This window comes from Cinclus cinclus, chromosome Z (assembly GCF_963662255.1).
Source record: "Cinclus cinclus chromosome Z, bCinCin1.1, whole genome shotgun sequence".
Lineage (NCBI taxonomy): Eukaryota > Metazoa > Chordata > Aves > Passeriformes > Cinclidae > Cinclus > Cinclus cinclus.
In genome coordinates this window covers 7,598,317-7,613,674 of record NC_085084.1, presented here as the reverse complement: position 1 = coordinate 7,613,674, position 15,358 = coordinate 7,598,317, and the positions used below count along the sequence as shown (strand labels likewise).

Sequence of the window (15,358 nt, the reverse complement as noted above, 5' to 3'; positions counted from 1 at the left end):
GGGCACCGCAGGGCGGGCCGGGGCGGGGCGGGGCGGGGTGAGCTGCAAACCCTTTGGAGGTCAAGTGCGAGAAGGGGAAACGGAGAGAGAGAATGGAAGACGTTCTTTTTGCCCCTTTTTCCAGCCAGCTGGCTGCTTCTTTCTCACTGTCTCTGCCTGTCCTCAGCAGATTTGACACATTTCTCACTCTCTGGAGATAGAAGCAGCAGCAGCAGGAAGGGGCAGCAATTTTGTCAGCATTTTCATCAGACCTAGAGTCCTGCCGCCTGGAAGGATGTTGCTTTAGCCGAGGCATTCATTGCTTACAGTGACAGTGAACTCATGCTGCTGTCTTCACCAAGAGGTTTTGCATTCTTTTTTCCTCAGAAATGTTTTCTTCTCTTTTTTTTCCCCACAATCAGGGGAGAGTTACAATGTAAAATCCCTCCCACCACCATGTCTCTTCAACGTAAACCGGCAAAGGTGATCTAGCAATGATCTGCTTAGTGTCACTTCTTTTTATTTTAAACGCTCTCTTGAAATGGAAACATTTTTCAGAGCAGGGAAATATAGACCTATTTCTCCCATCTCTTTTAGTTCATGCCCCTTTTTTTATGTCTTTCCATCATTTCACCATGAGGCCTCACGTGAGTATATTGGGTGGAATGGCAGAAGCTCACCCCCCACACACAGTGGGTATTTTCCTTACGTCCAGCTTGCCTGCAGTTCTGGCTGACACTGCCTTCTCTTGCCCTCCTTCCAGGTCCCTCTGTGAGGAGCCCAGCCCTGTCACTTCAGCCACTGCCCTGTGGGTGACATGCTGACACAAGGATTGTTGGTCTCATCACATTCTGGAGCAGTCTTTTGGAGTGAGTGTTTCCAAGATGCCCTGTTATCTTTTCCTCTGTGTGCTGGCTTTCTCAGAAAAATTGAAATGCGCTGCCTAGAAAATCTCTTCCCGTTTCATGTTAAATAGCTTCAAACAGAACCTGAATTACAAATGTTGCACCTTGGCTGGATGGTGTTGGTCTTTTTTTCAACGCAGTGTAAGAAACCTGCCAGAAAGTAAGCCAGCAACTGAATTACAACAAAATTCCTGATGAATAGGCCAGCAGGAGAAGAGGGGAGTTCAGAAAAGAGGGGACATCTGTCTTGATGTTGCATGGCCCTTATTTCCCACATGTCCATCTATGTGCTGCTGCATCAAGCAAAGCCTCTTTTTTAAGGCTTCCTCTGTAATCTCTGTGAGTCATGAGACCCACAGGAATAGTGGCCCTGTGGCCTGCTGGAGATGAGGAAGCAGGTGGTTGAAAAGTGCATTGTCCACTGGAGTGTTTAGTCCCACCTGTAGTATAGTTGTGGTTACATGGACTTTTCCACAGTACTCTGTGGCTAAGAATGAGAAGTTACCTTTAGCTGTGTTTCAAGGATGCTGAAACTCATAAAGAAATTATTATTGAGAAGTTGTCAGAAATGATTGATCTTTTCAATATATCTCTGATACACTGGTGTGTGTTTCAGCTGGAGCTCTCCTGTGTGCCCTAGTGCTAGCAGGTGAGATCTCTTTGCAGTGTAGGAAGACACAGCTTTCCCTTTCTGATTTGCACACAGCTCTGTCACTGCCTTCACCTTTTCATCTCCAATGCTTAGATAGTTTTCCCTCCAACACCTGTGCCATTTTAGAGACATTTTTACATCCATCCTGCCTTCACTGAGTAGCTTTCTTGTAAGCACTCTGCTTGCAAGTTCTCTTTGTTTTCTATCTCCAAGTTACTCTAGGATCCCTTGAACAACAGGGTTTGTCCCACCAGGGGAGTTTGTGCTGCTTTGTGACAGAGGAGAACGTCCCAGGTGATTTTGTGTTTGCTGTAGGGAGGGTTGGGCTGCTTTGCATAAATTCACAGACCAATGCAGAACGTTTGCTTTGTGATGTCAGGGCACGGTTGCCACGTTGCTGTGGTGACATCAGAAGGTTGCTTTGCTGCACCCAAGGCCTCAGTGGCAGAGCAGCTCTTGCCTGTGCTCAGTGCAGGAGCATCCTCCTGTTTGTCAGTGGGCAGCTGCACACTGTGACAGGAGCCTTGTTTTTTCTAGTGTTTCAGAAGAGTCTGCAAACTTGCACAGCAGTGCTACCATGATTGAGCAACTCGTTGCTGCAGTTTGCACTGTTTATGGCATTGGTTATTCAGGATATTATCTGACTAGCCTGGGACGTAAGTAGAGATTTTCCCTGGGTGTAACCTAATCTGGCTTTTAGATGTCTTCCTGCTCTGTTTTAGTGACCCGGTTGATTTTGGAACAGAAAGAGCATGAGGATGCCACTGGTTTGGTACAGCTCCTGTCAACCTGTTCCGCTATAGACGGGGTGTCTGTAGCCAGGGAGCTGCGGGCAGCATTTGCAAGGAAGCTGCAGGGTTTGCATTCCCTCCCGGGAGAGTCTGTGGCAGCAGAGTCTGCCATTTCCTCAGTTTGCTGGGTCAAGCAGGACAACTTTGAAAACGCAGACAGGGAGATGTTCTCAGAAGGATTTCTAAACACATTACGGCTCTCTCCAGTTTTCTCAAATAATTTATTTCATTTTCCCTGCCCTCTACAGGACAACTGAGACATGTATTCAGAGGTGCAGATCCTGAGGTGAGTGAGAAAGGAACCTTGGATGTTCCTGACGTTTAAAAATTGTGAAGGAATCTGTGAGCTTGGCCTGTGGTAGTAGGGTGTAGATGGCCAGCTGGGTAGTTTAAAAGAAAATCCATTCCCATACCTGAATCAGCAATTGCAAAGGCATCACTGGCTGTTTCCTAATTTTCCATTTCAGAGCTTTAAAGCACTCAAAGCTCAGTTTCCAGAGGGAACCTTGCCTGCTGATAGTAAGCACGAGGGAATATTGAATTCAGAGCCATATGAAATTCTGCTGAACCAGCCCATTTTAATTTTGTTGGAGTGACTTAGAATCACATTGCAATGGCAGTTTATCATTTGTCCTTAGTCGAGCAGGTTGTAGAGCTGAATAGGAGTAAGGTTATAAATGATAGGTAACTGCCTGTCCCTCATGCTGCTGTCTGTTCACAGAGCCCTGAACCCACAGCAGACTCTCCACTGACTCTCTCAGTTCCTGGAGATGTGGCCAAAGAGGAGCTGAATGATCACAATCCTCCAGCTGTGTTCACAGCACAACCTGAATATTCCGAGCCGGTAAGTGCCAGTTCTGGCTGGTGCTGTCTTTAGTGCAAGACAGAGCTGCAAGATGCTGAGCAGCCAGCACTTGCTGTTGGTGGCTGAGGATGCTGAGAGCTGGAGACCTGCTGGGACCTAGCAATTCTCCCCCAGCTAGTGAGAGCTGGAAACTGGGCTTTGGTCTGTCATGTTGAGGTACCAAAAATCTGGTGCCTCTGGGTGAGCATCTGGATCCTTGGCTCAGTGACGCTCTGTCTCTTGGTGTAATGGTTTAAGGTTTGCCAATTGTAATATATTTACCTTTTGTTGTGAAATAGGATTAGGAGTAAAAGTGAAGCAACCCTAAAACTTAAAAAAGGCAATAAAGAAAAAAAATTATTAACAACACAAAGAATGAAAATAGTAAATTCAGAACAGATTTTCAGGCCAGTTCCTCCTTCCCCTGTTGTTACAGAAGAACAACACACAGGAACACTTCAGTCAATTCCCTACTTAAATAATTTTCTTCAGTTTATTTTAGGGAGAGGAGTTTCTTTTGGTTTAGCTATAAGGATCTTTTACCAAGAGAGGAAATCCCCACTGCTCTCTGGAATCCACTTTTTCATGATTGACTGGCACCTGGGACCTGCTAGCATGAATTTCCTCCCACTATACAGTCTTTTCAGAACTGAGTTGCGGGCCATGTTAAATAGTCATCAGGTATTACTTTTAAGGTTGAGCTACTCCAAGGCAAAAGTTCTCTTTTGCTCACTTCTCTCTGTTTATAGTTCATTCCCAGAAACAGAGATTCCCCTCCTTTTCCTCAGGGCAAAGGATTCTTCAAACACTTTACACCTTGCTCCACCTCCCATGTCTTTCTTTTTCTCCATAGTTTAAAGGAATTTATTCGTGAAGTACAGTCCATGCCTACAACTTGCAAAAAGATATTTCAGCCAATTTTCATGTCATTTCATCATTCTCATTCCATTTAGAGACTTAGCTTTTATTTCACTGATTTTAGTGTATCCTTTCTGTTCTTCTCCCTCTCACTCAAGGAAAGACAAAAGTCTGTAAGTGATATCTGAACATTACGAAAAAAAAATTAAAATCTCACACGGAAGTTGCAGGAGTTGGGCCAGGCCATGCTGGAGCTGTGTCAGGATCTCAGGCCGCCCAGGCCACGCTGGAGGGGCAGGATGAAAACTACCTAGTCCAGTCAGAGGAGAAATGGGTGACAAGCCTTTGGCTCCATGGCTTTCTTCCCGCACTGACTGCATTCAGTTCCAGCCGCGGGCCGGGGGTTCTCCCTCTGCCCTGCCCAGCACACAAAGCCGTGGGGGGCTCTCCCAAACCGGGCCCAGCTGCCTCCCCCCAGGCCGTGAGGGCGGCTGGGCAGGGCCCCGCCGAGCACGGCCACACCGGGAAAAGGCGAGAATCCCAGCAATGGGCTCTCCTCCCCTTGGCCGCTGGGACCCCTGGTTAAAACGAGGCCCAGCAGCCTCCGGAGCCCGCTCCCGCCTGGCCCTGGCCGCATTGGAAGCGGGCCCAGGCCAGGTCAGTGTTACCTTGTGAAAGGCCGGCAATGCAAGAGAGCTTTCCCGGGGTTTACTTGCTTCAAATGGGATTCACGGAGCGAACCGACTTTTCCAATTGGTTTCTCAGGCTGTCAACATCTAAAACAGCCTCCAAGTGGTCCCATCAATCCACAGAGGAAATTCTCATGCAGATAAAACTTCCTAGTGTGCCCTTCCCCCAGGGTAAAACCAGCACACTTGGCTTCTGCAGTGCTATGGCCAAAGGGCACATGTGGTAGCGCTGCAGATCACAGGGCTTTGTTTGTTTTCCCTTTCTGAAATGCTGTGTTTGGAGCTTGTGGAATTCCTCTGCCATTTCCTTGAGGAATTCTTCACATCCGCAGACTGGTTTTGCCCACCTGTCTTTTGGCTTTTGATAAGCTGCAAAGAGATGATTGTGCTGTTCGTGAAGCTGTGGGGGACATTCTTGTCCCTTGTGGCAAAAGAAACCAAGGGCATAATTCTGAACCCTTCTTCTGAGGCACAAACCAGAAAGGGCAAGTTTCTGTTGATACATTTTGTGGGGTAGTCTGCAGATGTGAAAACTCCATTGGAGCCTGGAGTTTAGGTGAAGCTGCAAGTCCTTGACTGCTGTCTTGTGTTGATAACTACAGGAAAGACATCTTGGAATTCCTGATGCTGTATCTTAAGACAAACATGCAACTTGTTCAAAAGGACCCAGGGGTTGCAGTCAATAGCAGCTGAACATGAGGCAGCGTGTGCCCAGGTGGCCAAGAAAGCCAAGGCCATCGTGGCCAGTGTCAGCAATAGTGGGGCAGCAGGAGCAGGGCAGTGAGCTGTGCCCTGTGCTGGGCACTGCTGCGGCCACAGCTCGAGTGCTGTGTCCAGTTCTGGGCCCTTCTGAAGCAGAAAGACATTGAGGGGCTGGAGCGAGTCCAGAGAGGGCAAGGGAGCTGGGGAGAGGTGGGAGCACAAACCCAGTGAGGAGATGCTTGAGGGAGCTTTAGCCTGGGGAAAGGGAGGCTCATGAGAGTCCTTCCAGGCACACTTCCATAAATGCCTACGTGACAGTGCTCCTCACAAGGACCACTTCCATTGCAAGAATCCCCTCACTGCACCCAGATGCTTTAGACACTGGACTAGGTGTCACTTTGATGGTTTGTTTTGTTGGGTTGTTGATTTGCTAGGAGGAGAAGATCTGTTTAGTTTCTTCCTCTGGCTAGCAAAGGCACTTTATCACAACATTCTCCTGCACGAGAGGATGTAGTTTGGGGCAGGGACGTTGGTGCAGAAAGAGCTGCTCTGATGCCAGGCCAGCCAGCACATCACTCTCGTGTTAACAGAACCCTTACCTTTTGGCAGCCTTGTGGTTCAGCAATTGTCAAATAATTCAATCAGGATTGTATTTGGGAATTTAGCAGGAAATCAAGTCCCTTGCATTCTGGCTGGTGCTCAGAGATCAGAGGAGCTGGGAGGGACTGGGCTTCATTTCTGATTACAGCCACTTGAGCATTGTCAGTGTGGTTGTGAGCAAGAGAAGAACTTGCCCAAGCACTGATGCACAAGGAGTTCAGTTCCCAGAGCAGTAGTCTGGGTGTAATCTCATTCCATAAGGACCTACATGCTCCAGATTCCCCAGGGATGTGGTTTAATGAAGCAACAGGAGAGCAAGTTCAGGATTCCTGCTGCTGATGGGGGCACTGGCAGCCACGTGCTATGGTGTGTCATAATAGAAAGTACAGTAAGACAAATTACACGAGATCTATTTATCTATCCATCTATCTATGTAACTATTCCATAACTGACTATTCCTGGCTCTGGGCAGAGGCAGCTGGAGGTGCAAAGCTCACCCAAAGTCATCCCTTCAGGAGAAGAGGAGAGACGTGTTCTATCAACAGATCCTGAGCAGGCTGAGATGTTTCCCCTCCAGAAATGGTTGTTCTTTCCCCTCAGAGTTGCATTCCTCCTCCAGCCTCTTCTGCCCTGAAGCCCCCAGTTCATTCTTTGCATTTCTCCCCATCCTAGTGACGTGGAACCATTCCATGTTTTAGGTGGTGTTTGGTGAATCTGGTCATACATGCATTACATGCCATATGATTTTCATCCTTGGCATCCCTAAGGATGTGAAAGTTCATTTGTTGATGGGGCCTTAGGAGGTTCTCTCTTAGAGCTGGTCTGAATTCTCAGTTGAGAAAGAGGAAGAATAAACACCTTGGCCCTCCTCCAGATACTGAGGGGGCTGTAGAGGCACTCTGACCTTCATCAGAGGAGCTGTGCATGCATCCTCATGTCCTGAATGAGCAGGATTTTGTGACAAGAGTGTAGATGTCAGAAAGGCAGAAATGGTGGGGCAGGCCTGAAGAGAACATGAACTCCAGAAGTGTCTCTCAAAAGGAGTGAGCCCAGAGTGGGCAGGATGGAGCTGTGAGAGAGGGATGAGTGTCAGTCACGATGGAAAGACAAAATGGAAACGGCAGAAGTGGAGGGAGGCCCTCAGCAGACCCTTGAGAAATGCCACACGTTCCCTGTCAGCTGCCTGAGAGGCTGTTGGAGCTTCAGTCCCAGATGGACCCTGATTGTACTGCCAGTGTCACTTTGGAATCTGTGCCTCCCCATGGGCAGAGAACGAGCCAGGAGAGCAGCAGCAGCAGCACAGTGCTTTGGGAACGTGTGAAGCCATCAGTCTTCGAGACCTGGCTCACAAATGTTGTATGGGATGTTGAAAGCCTTCTTGTCTTGCTTTCTGTGCAGGTCCTTCTAGAGGAAGAGCACGAGCAGAGTGCTTTATCAGAGGTGCCACAGCAGACTCAGGGAGAGCTGTTCCCAGCCCAGGAGCAGGAGGAGCAGCTCAGGCAGCAGTGGGAAGAGGTACAGGAGAATGGCCAGGTAAGCCTGGCTCCCCAGGTGCCAGAATGAAGGAGAGGAGCAGAGGCATAAAACAGAGCTCTTGGGACTGAGGAGGCCAGGAGTGCCACAGGCACTGAAAGCACAGGGCCTTGTGATGTGCAGAGATCAGCGCTAGCATGGGAGGGTTACAATGGAAGCAGAGGTGGGTAGGGGAGCAGAAAGAAGTGGCTGAATGAATTTGGTTTTGAGGCTGAAAGAGGAAAAAGCTGAGCCTGGTGGCAGCTCCCTGTGACTTGCTCTGCATTTGTGTCTGCAGAACATCAAGGCAGAGCCACAAGCAGAGCTGCCCGAAGCTCCGATTGCCATCATGGCAGTAAGGAGAAGGCACAAGGAAGACATGAGAAGCATCCAAGAGATGAATCTCCATCAGCAGACAGGCGATCAACAAAACCAGGTGAGTGCAAGAGTGGAAGACACTCCACTCATGACAGATGTCTCTTGTTTTTTACAGAACCTCACGGAAAACCTTCTTGCAGAACTGCAGGAAACTGAAGTTAGGGTGAAGGCAAGGGAGAAGAGGCTGAGGGAAGGAATAAAACTTATCAGAGAGAAACATAATCCCCTGCTTCAGGCTGTACAAAAGCAAGTGAGTGGAACATCAATAGCCAGTGCAGTCACCCATCTGCTGGTCTCTGCCCTTCTTGCCTTTCCAGTGTACAGTAGCAGTGGGTGGGGTGATGCCTCTGAGTGCCATCCTGCTGTAGGGTCCATCACAACCACTCTGAAGGACTTCTCCTGGTGTGCCAAATCTCTGAAGCTGCCCTGCACAGTGAGGCTAGTCCTTTCGCCTTTATGCTAGCACTCATACAAATGGATTCCTGCTGGGCTGTTCCTGCATTCCTTTTTTCTTGAGGTATTTTTACAGAGGGGCATGGTGACCCAGATGGAGGATTGGAACAAACAGTCTGTAACCCTAGTAAATCTGTTCTCTCCCTTTCCTCACAGTCAATGACTCTTGGCTCACAGGGACAACCTGTAGTCTCTGACTGCTTTGTTCTGTTTAACTTGAGGTGGAATTGTTCACTTCTGATGTGCCAGCCTGTGAAGACTTCCAGCAAATGACTGGAAACAAAAAGCCCCGTGGTCGACGAGAGACACGGGAGCTTTCCCAATCAGAGATGCTGCAGGTTGGGCATGTCCCGAAGATGGCGCAGGGAAAGAGAACTGAGTGGGAGGAGGTAGAGCATTTTAATAAGTGTGTCAGCAGCCCTTGGAAGGAGAAAGGAATCCTTGGGGAGGAAGTGGAATGGTCATTGTGGCAGACATCCTTCAGAAAATCCATGAGTTTGGAACATGAATGTGGTCATGAAGTCGAGTAAAAGCGGCCTTTGATATGGACCCATCCAGTCTGAATAGGGGACATCCAAATAATCCCTTTTAAGAGCCCTGCGCGTGGCTGACAACATCTTCCTAAAATTTTGCATTTGGAAAGGGATCTCAGGATCATCTCTGACAGCCAACTTTCTGACACAAACTCATTACTTCTCTCAGATCTACACAGCCACTGTCACTGAACCTGAAGCAGCAGCAGCAGCAGCAGCACCATTGTCTAAAGGACCCTTTGTTCCCCAGCCTGAAAAGTTGAGCCTGGGCAGTTTGTTCATCACCAGCACTGACAGAGCTGCTGCTCAGCAAGAGGAGGCAGAGGAGAAGTACTTGCAGCTACTGAGTACGTCTGGTGTATTTCTTGTCTGAGGGACAGTGTGTTGTGTGCATGTGTCAGCATAGCTGTACCAAATGTTCCTCCTCAGTCTGGTGTCACAGAGACACTCAGGACTCCCCACATGAACTGCTGTAGAAAAATCCCTCTCTGTGCTGGCCATCTGTACTGCAGAGCTGTCTGCCTGGTTGTTGTTGTTCCCCAGCCAAGCACAAAGGCTTCAGAGACCCAGACAGTGGGGCTGCCTTTCTTATCATCTGGAAGCAGAGATCTTTGCTTTAAAGTGAGCATCTTGCATTTTGTTTCTCTCAGGGAAAATAGTGAACATGGGAAATCCCATCATGAAGTACACTGAACTGGAAAATATTGGCAGTGGGTGAGTCCAACCACAATTACTTCTACACAAGAATGAGGCAGGGGGTTTACTGATAGTACATCTATCAATTGTGGAGTCAGGCAAGCTGCAAACATAGTCAGAAACTGGAGTTAGATTGTCCCACTTCTCAGTACCAGCCAGAATTTGTGAGCGTGGTCTGAACTCCTTGTGAAAGAGATCTCCATGCTTCCAAGGCCTTGCCTGCAGCAAGGAACAGGACCTGGAAGATTTCTTTCTTGTCTATCAAGTGTGGGCCATCTCTGTGTTAATTGCCTTAGCATTTTTGAATATCTTCACATCATACAGCCACAATAATGAAAGGAGAATAATCTTGCTTGCCTTAAAATCAACCTGCCCACTATGATAGCTGTGAGATAGGAATTCTCAGGAACATTTCTTTCCAAGAGTTTGTTGAAGGAAATACTCCATGGTCAGGATAAGAACTGTACAGTTTAGAAACTGCAGCCTGAGATGAAAGAATAAGCTCTCTTTTTGAGCTGAGGCAGTAAAGCCCATCACTCCAGGAACAGGTCCAGTGCCCATGCACTTGAGAGGGAAATGCATCAGCTGCCTTCTGGCAGACACTTCCTGCATCCTGCAGGTTTTAGGCACTGCCAGCACAGATCTCCTGTCTGGGCTGGCTTTCACTCAGAGATCTAAACGGCTTCTCCTTTCTTTGCTTTGTTTTGTTTCTAGGACTTTTGGGGAGGTTTGTAGGGCACTCGACAAGGGAGCAGGAAGAGAGGTAAATGTCAACAGCCCCTGCAGACTCTGCAGCTCTTGAGAGCTTTGCCCTCTGGTGTGAGCTGTGGCTGGAGCTTTGGGTAGAGCTGTGCTGCAAAAGCACAAGAAGCCCAGACTGGTGCCAGCCTGCAAATTGCATTAGGGACAGTGTTTGTCCTTCTCAGCTGCCAGAAGGAAGGCAAGGAGGGCAGCGGTTCCTTTCAGAGAAGGACGCCCTCACTCGCTCTCAGCTGCTGAAACAAAGCTGGTGCCTTAGAGCATCTCACTGTTCTTTGGGGCTACAGCTTCAGAGCTCTATTCTCATTTCTGGCTGCCAGCAAATATATCTGAATGTTACTGGGAGTTCCTTAGCCACCTGCAGTGCTGCACTTGGGAACTGCATGTAGGCAGAGATCTGCAAGGTGTCCCTAAAAGCCCTAAGCCCTGCTTATAGCCTGGGATGTATCAACAGAGGAGCAAAGCAAGGATTGCTTTTGAATCCTAGACAGAGCAGTAGAGAGTGTGGTCAGAGCTTTGTGGGTGATAGTAGAGCCATCTTTGTTCCCAAGTGGACAACACAAAATGTCAGTGGCCACATGTCCTGAAACTGGACTCCAATGGAGCTGAGAAATGGGCTGCTGGAATGTCAGTTCCTAATTACTCCAATGTCTAATCACAAGGCACTTTGGCTCAGCTTGGCTGTGTCATTGCAAAATCACTCACTCCACGTGCACTGTGGTCTCGTGCCACCAACTTCTGAAGTTATTGATTGTGAATGTCATCTTAAGTGGCCATAAAGAAAATTAATCTCCACCAACTGCGGAAGAGGGAACTAAAAGTTGATGAACTTATGGTCATCAAGAGGAAGAGGAATCCCAACCTGGTCAAATATTTAGACTGGTGAGTTGTTGTGCTTTTGTTCCATGACTGTTTGTTTACATACTGCAAACACACAAGGTAAAAAACCCACTTTGGTCCCTGGCAGAAAAGACAGCTGTTATTATTAGTAAATTATTATTGTTCTGCTCACCCTCACTATGGATGGGAAGAGAGTGGATCTTGTCTGCATTTTTCCCTGGTCCACGTAGTTTAAAAATTGTTCCAAAACCTGGATCAACCATATCTTACTAAATCAATAGCCTGTAAATTCACTGCCACCCCATTGTTTTGGGGCTTGGTTGTTTCAAGTGTCTTCTTACATGCGGATAAACTAACAAGGATTTCCCTTGGATTGTGTTCCCTCTTTTCCATTACTGTGCATGCCAGGAACACTAGGTGCTCTTTTCCAGAAACACACAGTGTGACAGCTTCTTGATCTGTTACTAAACTGCATTTTTCCCTTGCTGGTCATCTAACACATCTCTTTTACCCAGATGTGTAGTTTTCCTTGAGCCAGCAGAGAGTGCAAACACTACACAGCCTAGAGGGAATGTCTATTCCTTTTATTCTGTTCTCATCACAAAGAGACCCAGAAACAAAGAATCAACCCATATCTTTTCCAAACAGCAACGTAGTCATGCATGTTCATATCCATGTCCTTGTTTCCTTCTTTCAGCTACCTTGTGGATAAGCAATTCTGGCTGGTGATGGAGTACATGGATGGAGGCACTCTGAGCAATGTCATCAGCTGGACCTTCCTGTCTGAAGATGAGATGGCAGCTGTCAGTCACCAGGTCAGGGATCCCACCTGTGCTTCCAGGGCCTTGGGCAGGATTGTCTGGGAAAGTGGGGCTCAGAACTGGAGAGATTTCATGTGCCAAGCTTTGTTTCTGTGTTGCTAGAATGCTATGGGGAAGCTAGAGCATCTCAAGTCAATTGTCTACCAGTGCCCCAGAACTCACTGTACTCTATTCCTGTACGCTTTGCTCCTGCTCTTGTATCCTCACTCTGTCTCTTTGTATTTGCTGTTCTCCACCCTGCCTCTCTAAATGTTTACCTCCAGCCTGTGTGCACTGCATTCCTTGCCTGGGAAAGCAAAGGTGCTGCTGGCAGGATTTGAAACAAACAGCAAAGAGAAAAGAGAGACTCTTTTCTCACAGTCCTCAGCTGAAGAGGATAATAGTGCACCCAAAGTGCTGTTGCATTCTGAGCACATCCACTGCAGGAGCAGGCATTCTGGCTGGTCTGCAGGGGACGGTCTACAACAGCAGTTGCTGTTGCTCTTTCAAAAGCTGGCGTGCCTTTCCTTAGAGAGGTCCTGCTCTGCTAGTGTTGGAGCAGCATGCTCTTCCTCTCAATGGCACAGTGTTCTGCCATGATTCCCTACAACTGTGGAAAGGAAGTGATTTGGAGTTATTTCCTTTCTTGTGGGATAAAATCCCATCACTAATTTTTGCCCTCCTCTTTCTGTTTCCCTTCCCAGTGCCTGCAAGGCCTGGATTTTCTTCACAAAATGTGCGTGATCCATCAAAATGTGAAGAGCTGCAACATCCTTCTCAGAAGCGATGGCTCTGTCAAGCTGGGTCAGTATATTCTTGGTCAGAGGCAGCATTCCAGGGATGTGGGGTTTTGGGCTGCTATGAGTGACCGCCAGCTCCCCTAAAATGGTGCTGGTGGCAGTGCAGGGTCCCCTGCTCTGAGCTGAAGGCACAGTTGCAATGTGCACAGAGGTATGATAAGGAGCCACAAGCAGTCAAGAGTGGCGTTGGTCTGTGTGTGTCTTTTCCAGAGGGAGGGAGATACTATCTAAACCTTCAGGGGAATAAAGGCCACTGCTGTGAGCAGCATTTAAAAACCTAGGTTATTTTTGGAAGTGGACATTTCCCTACTCCCTTGGCTAAATCCCCACTGACAGTTCTCCAGGACATTCATCAACAGCACATCCTCAGAGTGAGAGTGGGGAATTCTTTTGCCTGGTTTGCTAATTTGAGCTGGCTTTCATGGTGTGTTGTTTTCTCCACAGCTGATTTTGGCCTCTTAGCTCAGCTCAGCCCTGAGCAGAGAAGACAGGACTCAGTGGCCAGCACTTCTGGGTGGATGGCACCTGAAGTCCTGACAGGTCAACAATATGGCCCTAAACTGGATATATGGTCTTTTGGAATTGTGGGCATTGAAATGGTGGAAGGAGAAGTTCCCTACTGGAATGAAACTGCTGTGTGGGTAAGGTGCAAAGACTTCCTGATGCCGCTGTCTTTCTCACCTGTGCCATGTTGTGTGTGCCACTGGACAAAATCCCATTGCCATCTGCTGGCACCCCTTCCACCATGGTCCCCTTGTAAAATGTCCCCATAGTTCAGCACATCTGCTGTAGTTTTGGTTGCACCAGAAGGGAAGTGGCAGGAAGCCAGTTCAGCAACTTTGAGCTCCAGCTATGCCTGCTATTTCTGATTTGCTTTTGGAGCCCTGTTGGAGCTCTGTTTCTGAAGGAAGGGTTTTTTTTCAGTGAAATGTTTAAATACATGACAAATATCCTTCACATTGGAGGTTGGATGATCCTAGTCTCAATTTTATAGTAAAAGTAAGAAAAAATGAAAAAAAAAACAAGAAAAAAACAGAAGGGGAAAGGGAAAGGGAAAGGGAAAAGGAAAGGGAAAGGGAAAGAGAAAGGACAATCAGCAAAGCAATCTCCAAGCAGTTCTGCTATCTATTTCCTTTTTTAACCAAGTACAGGATAAAAAGCTTGATGAGCTTTATTTTATGGCCACTGTGCTTAAGGGACCAAGAAGCACTCAGAGATGCCTTTCATGTAATTACCCTTGGAAATAGTAGTGTTAGATAATATAGCAAAGTCCCCCTTCCAAAAAGCCTGTTCAGCTGGTGTGAATCCTCAGGGAAACACACTTGCTTTTGCAAGAGGTCAGTCACTGAAATCACCTGCCAAGGCAGGATCCCTTGAATGTTGGAAAATCTGTGGCTCCTTTTGGGTTTGGGTGTTTTGGTGGTGTAGGAAAGTCATCTCTGCCTCTCTGCCAGGGCAGAAACTGCCACTGCAGAATGGAGGTTAAACAAAGGCATCTGGGAGAGCAGTTACAGATGTGAAAGAAGCAGGTGGAGCCTCGTGTTTCCTTTTTGTGCAGCCTCAGCTCCTGATAGCCACCGGAGGGAGACCAAAGCTGCAGCAGCCCGACCTCTTCTCTCCTTTGCTGCGCGACTTCCTGAGCTGCTGCCTGCAGACAGATGAGGCTCGGCGCTGGACTGCCAAGGAGCTCCTGCAGGTAAAATGTGAAGGGGCTGCAGGTGAAACAGTGTGCCAGGGATGGGCTCCTCCTCCACTCAAGTCCAAGGCACCAGATGAGCCCTCCACCTCCCCACATCTTCATCTTTCTATGAACCAGAGGAATCCTGATTGAGCCTGTAAAGCACTGAGCTTGGAAAGTCACGGTTCATTGTTTTTTGTTGTTTGTTGTTAATTTTTGTTTTTTTCTGCTGGGCAGCATCCATTTGTGGCATCAGTCGAGCCTACTTCCTGCCTGGTGCCACTGATCGTTTCTTTGAAGAAGAGGATGGTGGAGAAGAAACTGTGATAAGCACATCTGGACTATTTCCTCCACCAACCAGTGTATGATTTTAGAGTAGGACTGCAGAGTAGGATTGTAGAATAGGATTGTAGACAAGGATTATAGAGTAGGATTGTGAATAAAGACATTTTCTGAAACCTCAACCCATCTGGAAGATTCCTTTCCTTCTCACCATGTGTCAGAGACTGAAATATTCTAATTTTAGACTGAAACATTTTCTTGAAGGATATTTAGAAGTGTATTACAATGGCTGCACATAATACCACCATATCCTGAATAGGCCTTTGGAGTGAGGCCCTGGATTGTTCGACAGTGAAGGTAAGATAAAACTCAGGAACTGGGGACATTCACCAAGCACAAGCTTAGCACCTCTGGGCAGGAGACAACAGCCACAAGGCTATCAGCTGCCAGGCTCGCACAGAGCCTCACCCCAAAGGGTGGGCAGAGAGAGAAGCTTTGGGGGTGTGTTGGAAAGTCTCTGGTGAGAGGCTCAGGGACCACCCATCCTCCCATGTGCAGACCAGCCCCGCTGTGGGGTCCTTCACCCAGGGGAAAGCTCATCCACAGC

General features: G+C 47.9%; 1 protein-coding gene across 1 annotated transcript; it reads left to right on the top strand.

The window, feature by feature from the left end:
• Positions 1–435: 435 nt before the first annotated feature.
• Positions 436–14,796, top strand: LOC134056898 (serine/threonine-protein kinase pak-1-like). The gene is given in 14 exon segments (XM_062513855.1): positions 436–448; positions 1,525–1,533; positions 1,972–2,067; positions 2,070–2,192; positions 2,576–2,613; positions 3,049–3,171; positions 7,419–7,553; positions 7,831–8,164; positions 11,122–11,233; positions 11,889–12,006; positions 12,696–12,795; positions 13,236–13,432; positions 14,350–14,487; positions 14,707–14,796. Coding segments are annotated over 14 exon segments (1,626 nt in total).
• Positions 14,797–15,358: the final 562 nt, after the last annotated feature.